Below are 15,170 nucleotides of genomic sequence, written 5' to 3'. Positions count from 1 at the left end.
GGCCGCGGGGGGGCTCGGGGCACGGCCAGCTCCGGGAGTGTCGTCGGGCTACGCGGGAGGCGCCCGATCGGGGGGTGGCTGCTGCGCCTCACGGGTTGTAGGCAGGTGTAGGGGGTTCTCGGCTTTGGGGTGTTTGTGGGCACGGAAAGTCCTTCCGGGTTTGGGGTGTCTGTGCTTGCAGGGAGTGCCGCCCGGTTTAGGGGCTGTCTCTGGGTTATGGGGCGCCGCTGGGCTAAGGGGTGAGTCCGGCTTTGGGGCAGGTTCCTGGGTGCGAGCACGGCAGTGCTGCCCGGTGGTTGTGGGTTGGGGTGCCGGCAGGTTGGGGTGCCACGGGGACCCACGCCTGGGGTGAAGGCAGGGCGCTTTTGTGATCCGTGTCGGGCTGTGCTGTTTCCCTTTGCCTGCTGCGAGTCTCGGGGCTTGGCCGGCAGCTGCCAGACAAAGTTGTGTTGGCCGGCCTGGCTTCTCGGCCTCCTCGCCTGCCTCCAGTCGCCTCCACTTCAGCTCTGGCTGCTCCTGTGTTGTGTGTTCTGCCCTGCTGCTGCTGCAAGCTGCTTGCTTTTGCCAAGAGAAGGGAGTTCAGCCCGGGGCCACGCTCAGAGCAGGGCATCTTTGCTCCTGTGAGTCTCACATGGGGCAGATGTGTGTCCCCCTGCTCTGCCCTTTCTCAGACCTGTTGAAAGCAACATCTGCTCCAACTGAGCAAACACCCTGGCACTGCGGCAGTGCCAACACTGCGTCTCATATGGTACCAGTGTGGCAGTGCTGCATGCTCTGCTTTGGGCATTGATGCTCTGCTTTGGGCATTCAGGCTGTTTGGGCAGCGCTGGTTACCAGAGTGGCTGCCTTTTAGGAGAGCCATGGGCCCTCCTGACTGCCCTCGGGTGTTTTTAACTTGTTCTGACAGAGCTGAACTCATGTCATGTGTCGAGTACTTTTAGGATAGTACACATTGTGCTGTCTGCTCTGCTTTGGTGGTAAATGAGGAGTTTCTCATTATTGTTTTATCTCTTGTTTTGAGTTCCTGACACATCGTTCAGAGCTTTTGATCGAGGTTGGTTTTTGCTTTGTTCCCGCTATTTTGCTCAGCAGTGCTGCAGGAGGGGGCCGGGCAGTGTTGCTCCACTGCTGAGTGCTGGGGTGGTCCTGAGGAAAGAGGTTTTAGGAAACCCTTTCCCAAGTCTAGCTGAAGCTCATGGGAATTTGAGTTGCTGTGGCACTTGTGGCACTTGGCACTCCTTTTCTGGAGTCACTAACTTTTCTTGGGTTCACCTTAGTTTCTGCTCTGCATGAGATTGCCAACAAGCATTTAATTCCTGCAGCCTTTGCTCCTGTTGCATCTTCCTGTTGCTCTGTGTGTCATAAAGTGCTTTGACACATGGATGTCCAGGGACAGTCTCCCAGTGAGGGTTGGCTATTGGAACAGTTGGAAGCAGGACGGGGGTATAACCTAACATTTGGAAGCTGGATGGAACTGTCCACTTGAATGTATTCTTTTTGTCCTGGCACATGTCAGCTCTGATAGCATTCTAGTGATACCAGGAAAGTTCCTGAATCTCTAGTCTAGTGGTAGATTTTCACTTGTAAACACTATTGTATATTACCTGTCTCTGCTTTTGTCCCTGTGACTCTCACAGCTGGGTCTTTCGCTTTGTAGTCAGTGCTATTCTACTGTAGTCCAGTCCATCTGCATTTGTCTCATTCCTTTTTCCTCTCTCTTTGTTTTGGGTAGTGGAATAATCTAAACACCTGCTAAACAGAAGATTAACCAGGCGCATGTTGCTGTCCTGAATACAGAGCGGGAGAGAAAGGCAGAAGTGTTTGTCAGGACATGAGCAGCAGTGCGGTGTGGTTCCCAGTCTCAGCAGTGTTTGGCAGTGGTGGTGGCTGTGGCCCTGTGCTGGCTCAGTGCTTCTGGCCCAGGCTTGGTGTGAGGGTTGCCTGTGTTTCTGGCTTGGTTGTGCCTGTGCCTTTGTTTGGAGTGGGGTTTGTGTGGCTGTCTGGAGTGTGGCTTAATGGTTTGTCTGCTTTGGGAAGGTTTTGAGCTGTTGGACAACAGTGGGACTGAGAGCAGGGTCAGCAGTTAGTTGTGTAATGTCATTAGGATATGCAAGAATTGTGGCTATTTTTTGGCTTATCCCTGTTGTTTAATTCAGGTAAACCAACCTCCAAGAAAGGGAGAAGTCTAAAGACAGCATCCTCCCCAGAAAGTTTTGTTCTAGGCGTCTGTCCATCTTATGTCTGCTCTGGAAGTGGTGCCTGTGAAGAATGACGTCGAGAGGTGCTGGGACTGCTTTCTCAAGGAAGAATTACAGGCTGAGCACTGAGCCAGAGAAGTCCAAGGTCACAGGTAGGGTCCTGTACATGCCTTGTGAAAACAGGAGCAGTGTGGATCCAGGGAGCATCCCTTGCCTTGCTTGAGATCAGCTGCCTTCAAGTTGCAGTTACTTTGGTAGTGTGAAGTGTAGCGGTGCTAAAACGGAGTAAATCCTCAAAGTGAGATGAGATTTTGGACAGGACATTCCTGCAGTACTAATGACTCCAGAAACTCAGGTCACAGAGCCTTTTCTTCAGCACACAGCCCTGCCTCATAAGGCTGGAAAATATTTTGTTGCCTGCCTGTCATCTGATTTGAGACTCAACTGATTTAGGGAACTCCCCTTTCAGGATGAACAGCTTGTCAAATTCTCAAATTAATCCTTTTCTGGGAAATTCTGCTACCTGCAGGCAGTCTGTTTTTTTTTCTTGGCGTCACCAATACAGCACAAGTGTGCTTATGAGACCACAAATCTGGCATTTGAGGGCACTGTTGCACTCAGAAACAAGGATTGCTGCATCAGTGTGACACTAAGGGTTGTTTAGTGAAGGTGAGGCACACATCATTAAAGAGGGTTCTGGGTTACACGAGGTGAACTGCTCCTGCAGCCTTTCCATCTCAGCATCTTTTATGCGGTTAAGAGACATCCTGAATATTAATAGGACATCAGGAATTGCAGTAGTGTTAAGATTTTTTTTTTTTTTTAAATGAAATTGGATTCCTACTTTCAGCTTTTGGAGTTACTTTAGCACAGCAGCAAGTAGCACAGCAGGATTCCTGAGGATGCACTTCCACCTGTGTGTAGAGATTTATAGGCTCCCAGTTGCTATGGCAGAGCAGCTCAAATTGGAAAGAGTCTTTTTTGGGGAGATGCACCCAGTAATGCTGGACTGTGGTTCTGCTGGTGAGGACAGTAAGGTGATGAATGACTGCTTGAAGCTGCATTTTTCATTGTGTTGATCAGCAAACATGAACATAATTTACCCATAGTTACCAGTTTCTTGCTTGTACGTGAAATTCATGTTTGAGTTTACCCCAGACTCTCTAAGATTATTTCCTTTCTATTTCTCCCAAGGGATTGTGAACAGCAGGCTGCTGAATGATTATCTGCATCGAGTCTTTACCAGTGCTGATGGGAGCCAGCCTGCAGCTGCTTACAGGTATCAGACTTCTCACTGCCCAGCTGGCAAGCGATGCCACCTCCAGATAAACAGCACTGCGTGAAAGGAAAGATCTTTTAGTGCCACACAGTGATCTTTGTTAAAAACACTGCAGCTCCATGTTACAGAAACAACTCTGAGGTCTGCTCTTTAATGGCTTTTTCAAACTGCAGGGCTTGTGAGGACGGATTATTTTTTGCATGAAAAATCCCATATACCACCTCACTAGGCAATATTTTTTAAATAAGTAGGCATTCACCTGATTGTTCCTGTTCCCCCTTTGCTTGTAAGGAAGTGCAAAATGCACATATGTCAGGTGCAGGAATTAAAAATAGTGCCCTGTAACCTAAAGGCAAGACTGTTACCGATCCATGCAATACCATACATTTCCCAGGCTGTGGAACTGCTGGTACTTTTATTAGGAGTCACCAAAGGAAGAGAAACACAAAATTCCTGTTTAGTGAGTGTTTTTTTTTTCCCTATTTATTTTCAGTTGTCCTTTACCTTTTATCCCAGAAACTTGCAGTCTTGGATGAAAAGAATTCCTCTTGCATCTCTTTTGCCAGAGGCAAGTCAGACAGGTTCAGGGCAGGTAGGAGTGTGGCAGAGTGAGTCAGGCCTGTGGCTCCTGTTGGTTGGCAGTGCTGCAGCATGGCTGGGGTCACATTCCATGGACTATACTTAGGACTGCCAGCTCCAACTTGAGCTCAGAGCTGCTATAAATAGCTCTTGGCCCTCTGGCTCTTGGTGAGCCAGGGTGATGGTGTGGGGGAGGCAAAGTGGGTCATGTTACTTTACCACAAACTCTCCTGCCAGAAAGCCTTGGAACACTCCATCTGCCTGAGCATTTTGGTTTTCAATATTTCTGATTTCTTTGTTTGGTGATTAATGACTTGAATGCACAGAACTGATAGTTCTTTGGACTGGTCTCTCTTTTTTCCTGCCTTCCACCCTTTTTCCCTGGACATGGCTACTTGGTAGAAAGCCCAGTAGTAATTAAAGAGGTCTTGGAAATAACATTTGCCATATGAGAGCAACTTTTATGGTATGACATCTTGCCTTCAGAGGCCTGAATTCTTTGTAGAGGAGCTCACTGCAGACATCTCTGTGCCTCTCTCTCTTCACTCTCCTTCCACAACTCCTCCTCCATGCCAGTGCTGATTAAGCAGCTTTGCTGAAGCCACCTTCTCATGCCAACCAAAATTGATTCTTTGATTTCACTTCTGTGCATCTTCACATCCATCAGGCTTTCACAATGTCTCTCACCAGTCTTAGGGAAATCCCTAGTCCTGGAGAAGTGAGAAGTTGTTTCCCAGATGGCTTTGGAAATGGGAAGCAGGGATAGGAACAACTAGTGGTTCTCACTACTAAAAGGAGGCTCTTGTGCAAGGATCAGCTAAGTAAAATATCCTTGAAAGGAGAGAACCAAGGAAGGGCAGTAAGTTCTCTAGAACAGTGGCCCAAAGGGGATGCAGGAGAGAATTTTCAGTATGAAAACAAAATGATTTTAGCTGTTTTCACAGAGAGAGGATGCTGGACTTGCCTGACCTTTGTCTGAACTGCTACAGCTGCTGCTGTGGTCCTCTCTCTTCTTTTGTATTGCAAAATACTTTGGGGAAAAAACTAATCCCAACTTAGGCCATGTTTGTATGATGCTGACTGCAGCAAAGTCGTATCCATAGTTATTGGTAGTACAGCTGGTTTCTTGCTGCCTTCTACCACAGTTTTCTTACTGCCACAAAACACTCCTGAGCAGACTGAAGACTGTAAGATTGTTTGTTAACTACTTGGTTTGTTTGTGCTGTGCTTGGTCCTTCTTCATTCATTGTTCCAACACAATGGGCAACAGATTCCTTAGATTCATGACATGAAACAGATTGACAGAACTTCATGGTTCATGTCTCAGCACAGGACACGGGTCTGGGCTGCATCTCTTGAAATACTGGAGACAAAGTTTTTTGTGAGAGCTCCTGTGTGTTTATTCCCTAGGAAGCACCTGACGTTCCAGAACCTGCAGGAGCACCTTGAGCGATTGCTGGCAGAGGAGAATGGCTCTGAAGACAGCAGAGGTAGGAGATACTGCCCGTCCAATCTGTGCTTCTTGCTTGTGCTGCTTAATTGGGAAGGACAAGTTGTATCATGAAAGGCATTTTCCTGAGTGAGCACTGTTGTGCCTCCCTGTGCTCTAATTTATTGTGCTTTTAAATCCTGCCTGTGAGGGGCTCATCAGCCAGCCTTGCAGCAGGTTTGTTTGCAGATGGAGGCAGATTTCCAGGCTAAAATGTCTGGAGAAGCAGTTTTGGGGGTATTTTACTGATAATGATATGCAGAACCATTGCTTTGACCAGGAGTGTGCAGTGCTATTGTCAGTGAGAGAGGCAGAGGCTTGTTGACAATAATTACATGCTGGTCTCCACTACAGGTATTCACTTTGGGCCTCAGGCTGTACCCTGTATTCTCACTAGCATCATTTCTCTGAACGAATCAGGATTTGGCATTGCTCCCCTCCTAGAAAGGCAAATTTTTCTTGCTGGCTGCAGTCAAAGTGTGGCATGTTGGCCAAATATTTGGCACAGAGTTTAACCTTCGAATTTTGTCAAAGTAAAATTTTCAGGTGATGTGGAAAACTTAATGTGTCCTGAATGCTGCATAGCTGAGTCATTGTGAAGACTTCCTTTTAAATCTCTCCTTTTCTGAGTTTCTCAGGGTCTAACATAGGCAGCACTATCCTAATCTTCCTCCCCTGTGGCAGAATCCATGTTCTGTCACAGTCTGGCTGGAAGTACCCAGCAGGTGAGCTGGGTCCACTGGATCCTGCACAAGTCTGCCTAACAGGTTTTCTGCAACTCTTGTTTCAGATCAGGTAGCAGAGGGCCGGCTCGGTCCCTCCACTGTGGTGTTGGACCACACCAGTGGCTTTGAGGGGCTCCTGCTGGTCGATGATGACTTACTTGGGGTGAGTGTGTTGCTGGACACAGCAGAAAATGGTTTAGTGGGACTAAAAGCACTTGGGGCTTCTTGGTTTGTTCTTTGTAGTAGATCCCTGTCAGTGGCTTTGTAGCGTGTGTAAATGGAGTCTGCCCTGAAAGCTGCAGGATCCTGGAGGAAATGAGCTCTCCTGAGAAAAATTCTAGCAGTACCACTAAGTGTCAGCAAAGTCTGAGTGGGGCTGTGAGGAAGTGAAAGGATTACCCTGGCCCAGGGGCTCACTTGGCTAAGCAGCCAGCTTTCCTGTCCCTCCCTCCAGCAGGCTGCCTCTTCCTTCCTTCTGGTCTTCTTAAAAGGCTAGAAAGAGGCTACAGCTGAGGTTTTCCTTTCTCCTTTGTTTCCACTAATTACCTGCTTGCTCCTTAGCTGATGTTCCCTGTGCAAAAAGTCAGCTGAAAGAATCCACTGGAATTTAACTCTTTCCTACTTCAGTCATTTCTGCACTCCTTTCACCCCTTCACTGAGAAAGCACATCCCCTGCTCTTGAGCTGATTCCCTCCTTAATCTATGCCTGCTTTATAGCCTCTAACAAATCAGGCTGCCCTGGTCTCCCCTTTCCCTTTAACCACCTGCTGTAGATTACTTTGGCTGTACCTAGAATTGACCCACAGAATGGATTGGACTGGCTTGTCTGTGAATTCCTTGTTCCTACTTTCATTTCCTCTTCATGGTCTGTCCCAAGACAGCAAGAGTCAGGATTTAACACGGTTCAGTTTCCAGGCAGCATGTTACCTGCCAATCCTGGCCTTTGGTCTGGACACCTTGAATCTGTAGTTTTGTTCTAACTTGTCCAGCATTCATATATCTTTCCCATATCATAATCACTTTTGTATACACTTTTGTGCCAATTCACTGGGAAGCTGTCTATCAACATGTTGTCCTTGTACTGCTGCCATGCTGGGTGCTTCACTGGGGTTTATCAAGTACAGATGAGCTGTGGGAGGGACCTGAATGATTCCCTGGAATCCAAATACAGCTGCTGGGGTGGGGAAGATGTCCCTTCTTGTCCCTATACTGTCCTTGTGAATAGCTCTCCATCTTACTTTGGGTTTGAGCACTAGGACAGAGAGAATGGGAAGGACTGAACAAGCCTCTCTTTTTGTCTGACACTAAAATATCTTTTGTTTGTTGGTCCAGGTGATTGGCCACAGTAACTTTGGGTCCATCAGGGCCACAACGTGTGTGTATAAAGGTAAGGAGATAAACCAGAGCTGCTTTGAGAAAAGACCCTGTGAGGAGTGTATGGGGCGTTAGACAACTGGAGAGCTCAGGCAATCTTGAATCTGTTCCAGGTCTTGAGCACCCTCTTCCTCAGTTCATTCACTGAACTTCTCCAGGGGATAAGAAGGATGGGGGAATTGTGTGATGCCAGAGTTAAGGGGTGAGAGGGGAATCCTGGGGATGTCCTGAACCTCCTTTGTGTCACATGTGCCACGTGTTATTTCAGTGGGAGCAGTGTCAGGTTCAGCTTCCCTAACAACAAGCTAGGGGACAAGAATTCACTGTGTGGCATCTCTTTCTCTTTTTCTTTCAGGGAAATGGATTTATGAGGTGCTCATCTCCTCCCAGGGACTCATGCAGATTGGCTGGTGTACTCTCAACTGCAGATTTAATCAGGAGGTAGTATAGCCACTCTGGGGGATGCTCCTGCACTGCTTTTTTGGTCAGTGTAGAGCATTGCATTGGTGCTGTGCCCTGCTGGCATTCACACCAGAAATGCCATACACACACACAAAATGCCAGGCCTGCTATTTTAAGAGTCTTTACAAGACTCTCTGGTCTGTGTCCACAGAACGGTGCTCAGTGAGAAAGCCTGTGCTGGGTGTGATGATGTGCTCTTGCTGCACGTAGAACTGCTACATATTGACTTTCAGCTGGTATCTTCCCCAGAAAGTGTGTGTGTCTGCAGTGCTGGCAGCCTGTTCCTTGGGATGGGCCTCAGCAGCTGGTGCTACAGGGCTTTTTTTGCCCAGGGGAGGGTGAGATGTTGTTTCATCTGGGTGGGATGTTTGGTGCTGGAAAGGGATGTCAGCTGCAGAATTTCACTAACTTGTCACACTGCAGTATGTGAGAGGGGAAGTGATGGACATCCTAGGGGGCTGCTGTGATACAAATGAGAAGTGTCGGATGCCAGTACTCTTCTTCTGACCCAAAAATAAGCAGGGAGTGGTGCATTTCTCTGAACCAAAGATCACAGACCACTGGATTCATTCCTAGAGTGAGGATTTCTCCCAAGCCGAGCATGTGTGCTGTCAGCTGCTCTCCCTGTCTACTGGTCTCCCTCTTAAAGGTTCTTTTGCAATGAGAGGAATCCTCTATGCCTGGTGTGGTCTGAGTCTCCTCTTTCATATTTTGTGCAGGAAGGCGTTGGGGACACGCCAGATTCATATGCCTACGATGGAAACAGGGTGCGCAAGTGGAACGTGACTACTACAAACTATGGCAAAGTGAGTAGCTGTCCCCCAGGAATGGGATGGAGAGGAAGGAGCAGAAAGCAGATGACTCCTCCTGCTCACTGGATTCTGCTGGGCCTTGTTAAATGCCCTCAAGCCTTTCTCCCTGCTTCAGTCTGTTTGCTGGCACTTGTCTGTACTTTAGAGGTGCTGGATGTGCTGTCTCGGTGCTTTGTTTAGCAGCCCCAGCAGACTGATTCCCAGCCTAGTGCTGCTGTTGGTCCCTGGAAGGCTCTGGTTCTCTGTAGTACGTCAGAGCATGGTGCATTGTTGAGATAAATGTACATTCCTCGTGCCAGAGGGGAAAAAGATCCCAATTGAGCTTTAGAAGTGCCTGAAAATTATGTGAGCTGCTGGGAGAAGGAACTCTCTCTTCTTTAACCCTGAATCACAAGGGATTGGTTGGGTTGCAGTCTTTCTTGTGATGTGGGAAAACCCTGGAAATATATGTTTCACCTCTTCTCTCCCTTTCCTGCAGTCCTGGGCAGCAGGAGACATCGTCAGCTGTCTGATAGACCTTGATGAGGGCACCATTGCTTTCTGCTTGTAAGCATCTTTGCCCCATTCCCTGCTTTGTTTATGTCTGTATGTCTGTGTAACAGAAGGGTTATCTCCCTGCTCAGCAGATTGCTGAGCCCTATTTCTGCTCTCTCCCCTTTATGTTCCTTGGTAGTTCCGGCCTTTGTTTTTCTGTCTTGTGGTCAGAAACCATCTGAATGGGTTGTTGGGTCTCAGTTCAGTTCAGTTGAAAACATTTGGCAGGAAGATGTTCAAGCTACAAAATCTTTATAAAGTTTGCCAGGATTTTAGAGGGAAGAACATCTCTTGTGATGCTTAATGCCACACTTGGCTTTAATTGATTGCTTTTGTAGTCAGTGTAGGCCTTGCCTGTCCTAAATTTACAAGGAGCTGTGAAAAGGTTGATAAATCTCCAGTTTCCAGCTTCTATGCACAATGAGAATTGTTCTCTGGCCCTGGCCTGCAACAAGTCAGTTGCAATTAAGAACTGTGAGGTGGTTGGTGTCATCTTTTATGGAGGAGTAGATTGAAAGCATTATCCTTGATTGCCACCAACATCAAATAGATGAGGCCAAAAAATCATATGCTTTAAAATGTCCTGCTGCTTTAGTTATCACACAGATTTGGGTTACCCTTGAAGCTGAGTGGGCTCTGCATGTTGTGTAGACCCCAGAGCCCTCCCATGCTGATATGAAAATGGGAGTGACCCTGTGCTTCCTGTGGCTGTCACTCAGCAGAGCTGTGACATTTGCGTGTGTGCCAGGTTAAGAATGACAGGAGGCATGACTGACTGGTGTGTCCGTGTTGGCAAGTTGATATCTGTATTGCCCAGCTGACCTCAGACCCCTCCTGCTGTGACTGAAACCTTGTGGGTTTTCCTTCTTTCAGGAACGGCATATCTCTGGGAACTGCCTTTGATAACATCACGAGGGGTGCTGGAATGGCTTATTTCCCTGCCATCAGCCTCTCCTTCAAAGAGTCTGTTGCTTTTAACTTTGGAAGCCGTCCACTCCGATATCCTTTAGGTGTGGGGAGAGGAGGTCTGAAGCGGGAAGAGCCTGTCCTGAGACCATCTTTGGAGGCTGTAGAATATACACACCTGACTGCAGTTCACTTTCTGCTGTCAGCATTTGTGTGCACAGCTAGTCAGGCAGAGAAGAGCCAAATACCTCCTTAGCTGAAGCAGAGTTCCAGGACACAAACACAAGTTTCTGAAATGAGAGTTGCTTTCAGCTCTGAGTCAGCAGCTGCTGCTACAACTGGGGGCTGCCTGCTCCCAGACTCTCAGATCCTACAAAATTCTCACTCTGCAGTTTTGGAAACCCTAATGCTGATGTGCTGCTGAGCCTTTTGGTCACTTATCTCTTTTACCTCCCAGCCATACGGGACTTCTGACATGGTATTAGTGTTGCCTGTTGATGTGTGAATGCTGAAGCCTGGAGCTCCTGTCAGAGCAGTCCTGGCTGTGCCTGTTGATGGCTGTAGTGGGAGCTCCAGTAGGTCTTTCTGATGAAAAAAGTATTTCACACCAAGCAGAAGTGAAATACTTTTCTGCTTGCAGTATTGAGGAAGTGGAGATAAGAGCTTGTGGCTTATCATCCATGTAGAAGGAAGGCACTATGGTTTGAACTGGGATTGGGTACAAAGTAAAGCAGACAGAGTCTTTCCCTTGCACAGACAAAAGGAGTCCCAAAAGGATCAGATTGCATTTTCCCTTAACACTTCCCTACTTATCCAGTGGAAGGTTACCGGCCCTTGCAAGATCCTCCTGTGGCAGACCTGGTGAAGGCTCGGAAGCTGTTGGGCTACTTGAAGAATGTGATCCATATTGGAATAGATGTGACGGTAAGCTGCCATCACTGGGTGGATCTGAGGGGCACCATGCTGGAAAATGTGGTTCTGCTCTCCCTGGCACATGTTGCCAGCTCAGATGTTTTCATACACTCGAGAATCTAAATGCTTGCATGGGGCATGCATGTCCCTGGAGCTCTCTGCCTTGCAAAATGGGCTTTCTGATAGTTCCAGGACTTAATTTAAGTCACACTGTGCTTTGTTGTTCTCAGTCCTAGGAGGTTTCATTGGCAGTATTCAAGAAGTGAGGTTTGTCAGGGTCACAACTGCTGCATTTGATTTTGCACCCTTGAAATCAGTTTGTTCATATCCCAAGCTTTTTACTATTCAGTAAAGTGATGAAATTCTGGCAGGTCTGCCTTGACAATTGTTTTGGCTGTGGCACTGTTTGCTGGAAACACTGTTTTGGACTAGGATGAGGGATGATCTGTTTATGCCCAAAGCATAGGGAATGCCATATGCTATGGTCTTGGCTTGAATGAAGGCCTGCTAGTTGTCCTTCTCTGTAGGTGTTCCCATTTACAAATTATCATGTAAACTTGAGCCTTTTTTTAGAAGAACATTTTCAAAGTCCCTGCATGTGGTTGATAGTGACATCTGGACTGCACTACAGCTTTCCAGAGGAATAGGCCTGGCTTCTTTGGCATTCTGAATTCCCATGTTCAAGGTTTTTGGTGCAGTCAGGCATGGGACAGCAGCAGTGGCTGCTCCAGGCATGTGGTTCATTCAGTTGCTGGTGTACAGGTGGATTGGGCTGGATCCAAGCCATGTGTCTTTCTGGGTTTGTCATTGCAGGAGGGGAAGCTGGTGGAGAAAGATACATCCATGTGGCAGCTGCAGGGAGAGCCCACAGTGTTGATTACATTAGCTCACATCTTCAATTATTTCTCCCCTCTTATGGTGAGTTTTGCCTGCCCATTGCCAGGTTCTGTAGTGCTTGTTACTGTTCTTGCAAGCCAAAGTAATCCCCTGCTTTTGCTGGGAAGTGCCTGTGCCATGGAGGAATGTTGACCTGCCTCTCTGTCTGCAGTGCAAGGTGTACCTGGTGGAAGATGTGCTCATGACCTTCCTGTTGAGCATCCTTGAGCGAGGAGGGGCAGTGGAGGCCCACCCCCTTATTCAGCAGCTGCTGGATCTCATGTGGCTTCTTATGGAGGTGAGCTGCTAGGGTGCTGGTTCCTCCCTAGGGATCCCAGGGAGACTCTGGGAGGTGCTGAGGACAGGAGCCTTCCCTACAAAATGCTGGTGGTGTTCAGTGTCTTTCTCTTCTTTTTTCTTTGTGGTAGACCACCCTCTCAATTAGCTCATCTGGCTGCTGCTGCACACCCAGGCACTGAGGGTTGAATGCAGACACTGGCAATGAGTTAACCAGGCATTTCTAAGCTTCTCCTACTGCTAAAGGAACTGATGATGGTGAATAACTTCCTGTTTCTGGAAACATCAAGTTTATCAATAAGAATAGATTTCTGATTGTTATTAATGTGTATTTGACTGTGGAGGTCTTAAGTGCTGCCATGTGCTGAAGAGATTGACCAGAGTGTGCGGGACCAGGGTAGAAGTGTGCAGTGCACTCTCACCATCTCCAGCACTGCTGGGGAAAAGCCTCCTCCAACTTCTCTTCCTATCCATGCTGGATGAGCTTACTCCTTCCTGGGACGCATGTTTGAGGCAGCTGGGACGCTGCTGCTGCTGGAGTGCTTGGGTGGTTACACAGAGCCAGTCACTGCCAGGGATCTGCTTGGAGACAGCACGTCTGCCCTTTGGGGTAACAGTTAACAGATGTAGGCACTGGCCCAGCCAGCTGCCATGAGAAGTTTAATAGAAAAATGTCATGACTCCTTCAGGCCCACCATCTTAGCAGTGAAAATGGACCCTCTGGTAGGACTGCTGTGTTTGTGGAAGAGTTGGCTCTCATCCTGCTGCTTGGCTATGAGTTGAATTCAAATAGACAACTCTTCTCTCATCACATTTACCCAAGACTTAATTTGTTCTCTTCTGGGTTGGTTCTGCCAACACTGTATCTTGGGTAGAGTCAGGGAGTAAGAGGACTGGTGACTGCCCAACAAATAGGGCCTGGGACTTTGGCTTTTTGTAGATGACTTTTGGGTTGGACTTCCTGCAGAAGCTTGTTTCCCTGTAGCAAAGCACTGGCACCAACTTCTGCTTGGACTCTCTCCTTTGGAGTCAGAGGGACACTGTGGGTTCAGAGCACCTGCTTTTTCAGTTCAGGAATGAATGCTTCCTTCCAAGATCTTACTCTGGGAGCTATAGCTGTTCCTGACTCCTTGCTGTTGTTCTTAAATATGTTTCTTATTTTCTCAGGAGTATGAAGTGCATGAGTGCCTCAAGCAGCTACTGATGTCCCTGCTGCGGGCTTACAGGTTCTCCCCCATCATCCCAGACCTGGGATTGCAAGTGAGTTTGCACTTCTGAATCCCCAGGAATCTGTGACTAGCCAGCTTCTGTTATGTCCCCTTACCCAAAGGTACATGATGTTTTGGATCCTGTAGTTGTTTGATCCAAAGATGGCAGTTCCGTCACACTGTAGCCATTGGAGAGTTGTGTGTTCTGCAGATGGAGTCACTTTTGCTTCTCCTGTTTTCCTAGATCCACTACCTCCGGCTCACCATTGCAGTCTTGAAGCATGAGAAATCTAGGAAATACCTACTCAGCAATGTTCTGTATCCTTTGTGTCTCCTCCTGTCTCAGTTTTCCCTTCCCTCAATAATGCAGCTGAGGACACTTCAAGGACCTGTAGGTCCAGGGAGGCAGAAGCCACCCTGTCTTGACAGGTCATTTCTCAGGTATCCTCTGCCTGACACAATTTCCTACGAATGCTTTGAGGGGAGGGAGCAGTGTTGTATAGTTCACATCCTCATAACACACAGGACTCATTTCTACCAGACCTCTAATATCCCTAGAGCAAAACCACTTTCAGAGCAGTCCAGCTCTGTGGTAGCATTTGGGCAGCTGCTGTGATAGCTGTGTGGGGCTTGTCCAGAGGCCTCTGGATCTTGCAGTGGCACTTTGGAAAGGAGTCTTTCACTACAGCTCTGGAGACATGCCCTGTCCCTTCTCCCGTTGTAGCTTCTGTGCTTGCTTTAACTCCAGCACAGCTTCGATGTGCTCCGTTCAGTTGTGTTCTTCTACATCAAGAGCCCTCTGCGTGTGGAGGAGGCAGGTTTGCAGGAGCTCATTCCCACCACGTGGTGGCCAAACCGCTTCACCAAGGAGGTGAGTACAGGCACTTCCACCGAGGAGGCTGAGGAAATGTTGTTGCCTGCCATTTGCATCTTTTTCTGGCTGAGGAAGTTGGATGGCCCTTATTTCCAGCTGTGTTAGTACTGGTGGGTCCTACAGTTTGAGAGCTGGAGCTTTTCCATTCCCTTGTCATCTTTTTTGTCCTCTTAGAGAGTATGTTTGAGGTGTGATGCTCAGACAGGGGAGGGGGGACAGTTTACTGTGGCAACATTTTTGGAAGGGAACCTCACAGTATTTATGGAATTGACTGGGGTGTCCTCAAAAGATCTCCTGCCATTACTCATTACAAGGCTGGAGGAGACCTGTTTAAGTGTCCTGCCAGCTGCAGTCACACACTGACACATTGTTTCAGGGAGTTTCTGCTCTCCATTTTGCATTGTTTAAGGGAATTTCTGGCAAGACATTTTCCTTGTGCAGTGCTCTCCTAACTACTCAGTGTCTGTCCCCCAACCAGGGCAAGGAGAGTAAGGAGGTGAAGGAGGAGAGTGCTGAGGAGAGACTGAGGCGTCGGGCATATGAAAGAGGCTGCCAGCGGCTCAAGAAACGCATTGAAGGTTTGTGGGGAAGGAGGGAGCTTGCCAAGATTCCACACCTTCTGTGCAGCCAGGAGCTGTTTCTAAA

The 15,170-nt window shown here is 48.0% G+C and overlaps 1 protein-coding gene across 1 annotated transcript in view; it reads left to right on the top strand.

Annotated features, from left to right (window-relative positions):
- RNF123 (ring finger protein 123) overlaps positions 1-15,170 on the top strand; it is a 47,801-nt gene that overhangs the window by 128 nt on the left and 32,503 nt on the right. Inside the window, exons 2-17 of the mRNA XM_053989013.1 lie at positions 2,157-2,350; positions 3,393-3,477; positions 5,467-5,546; positions 6,336-6,433; positions 7,603-7,657; positions 8,000-8,085; positions 8,826-8,912; positions 9,397-9,464; positions 10,326-10,451; positions 11,168-11,282; positions 12,084-12,188; positions 12,319-12,444; positions 13,611-13,703; positions 13,896-13,969; positions 14,405-14,522; positions 15,004-15,103. Coding sequence (XP_053844988.1) covers positions 2,269-2,350; positions 3,393-3,477; positions 5,467-5,546; positions 6,336-6,433; positions 7,603-7,657; positions 8,000-8,085; positions 8,826-8,912; positions 9,397-9,464; positions 10,326-10,451; positions 11,168-11,282; positions 12,084-12,188; positions 12,319-12,444; positions 13,611-13,703; positions 13,896-13,969; positions 14,405-14,522; positions 15,004-15,103 — 1,498 coding nt within the window. The 5' untranslated portion in view covers positions 2,157-2,268. The remainder of the gene's footprint in view (positions 1-2,156; positions 2,351-3,392; positions 3,478-5,466; positions 5,547-6,335; positions 6,434-7,602; positions 7,658-7,999; positions 8,086-8,825; positions 8,913-9,396; positions 9,465-10,325; positions 10,452-11,167; positions 11,283-12,083; positions 12,189-12,318; positions 12,445-13,610; positions 13,704-13,895; positions 13,970-14,404; positions 14,523-15,003; positions 15,104-15,170) is intronic.

This window comes from Vidua macroura, chromosome 13, assembly GCF_024509145.1.
Source record: "Vidua macroura isolate BioBank_ID:100142 chromosome 13, ASM2450914v1, whole genome shotgun sequence".
Lineage (NCBI taxonomy): Eukaryota > Metazoa > Chordata > Aves > Passeriformes > Viduidae > Vidua > Vidua macroura.
Note: the sequence above shows the minus strand (reverse complement) of the source record. Positions and strands in the feature narration are given on the sequence as shown.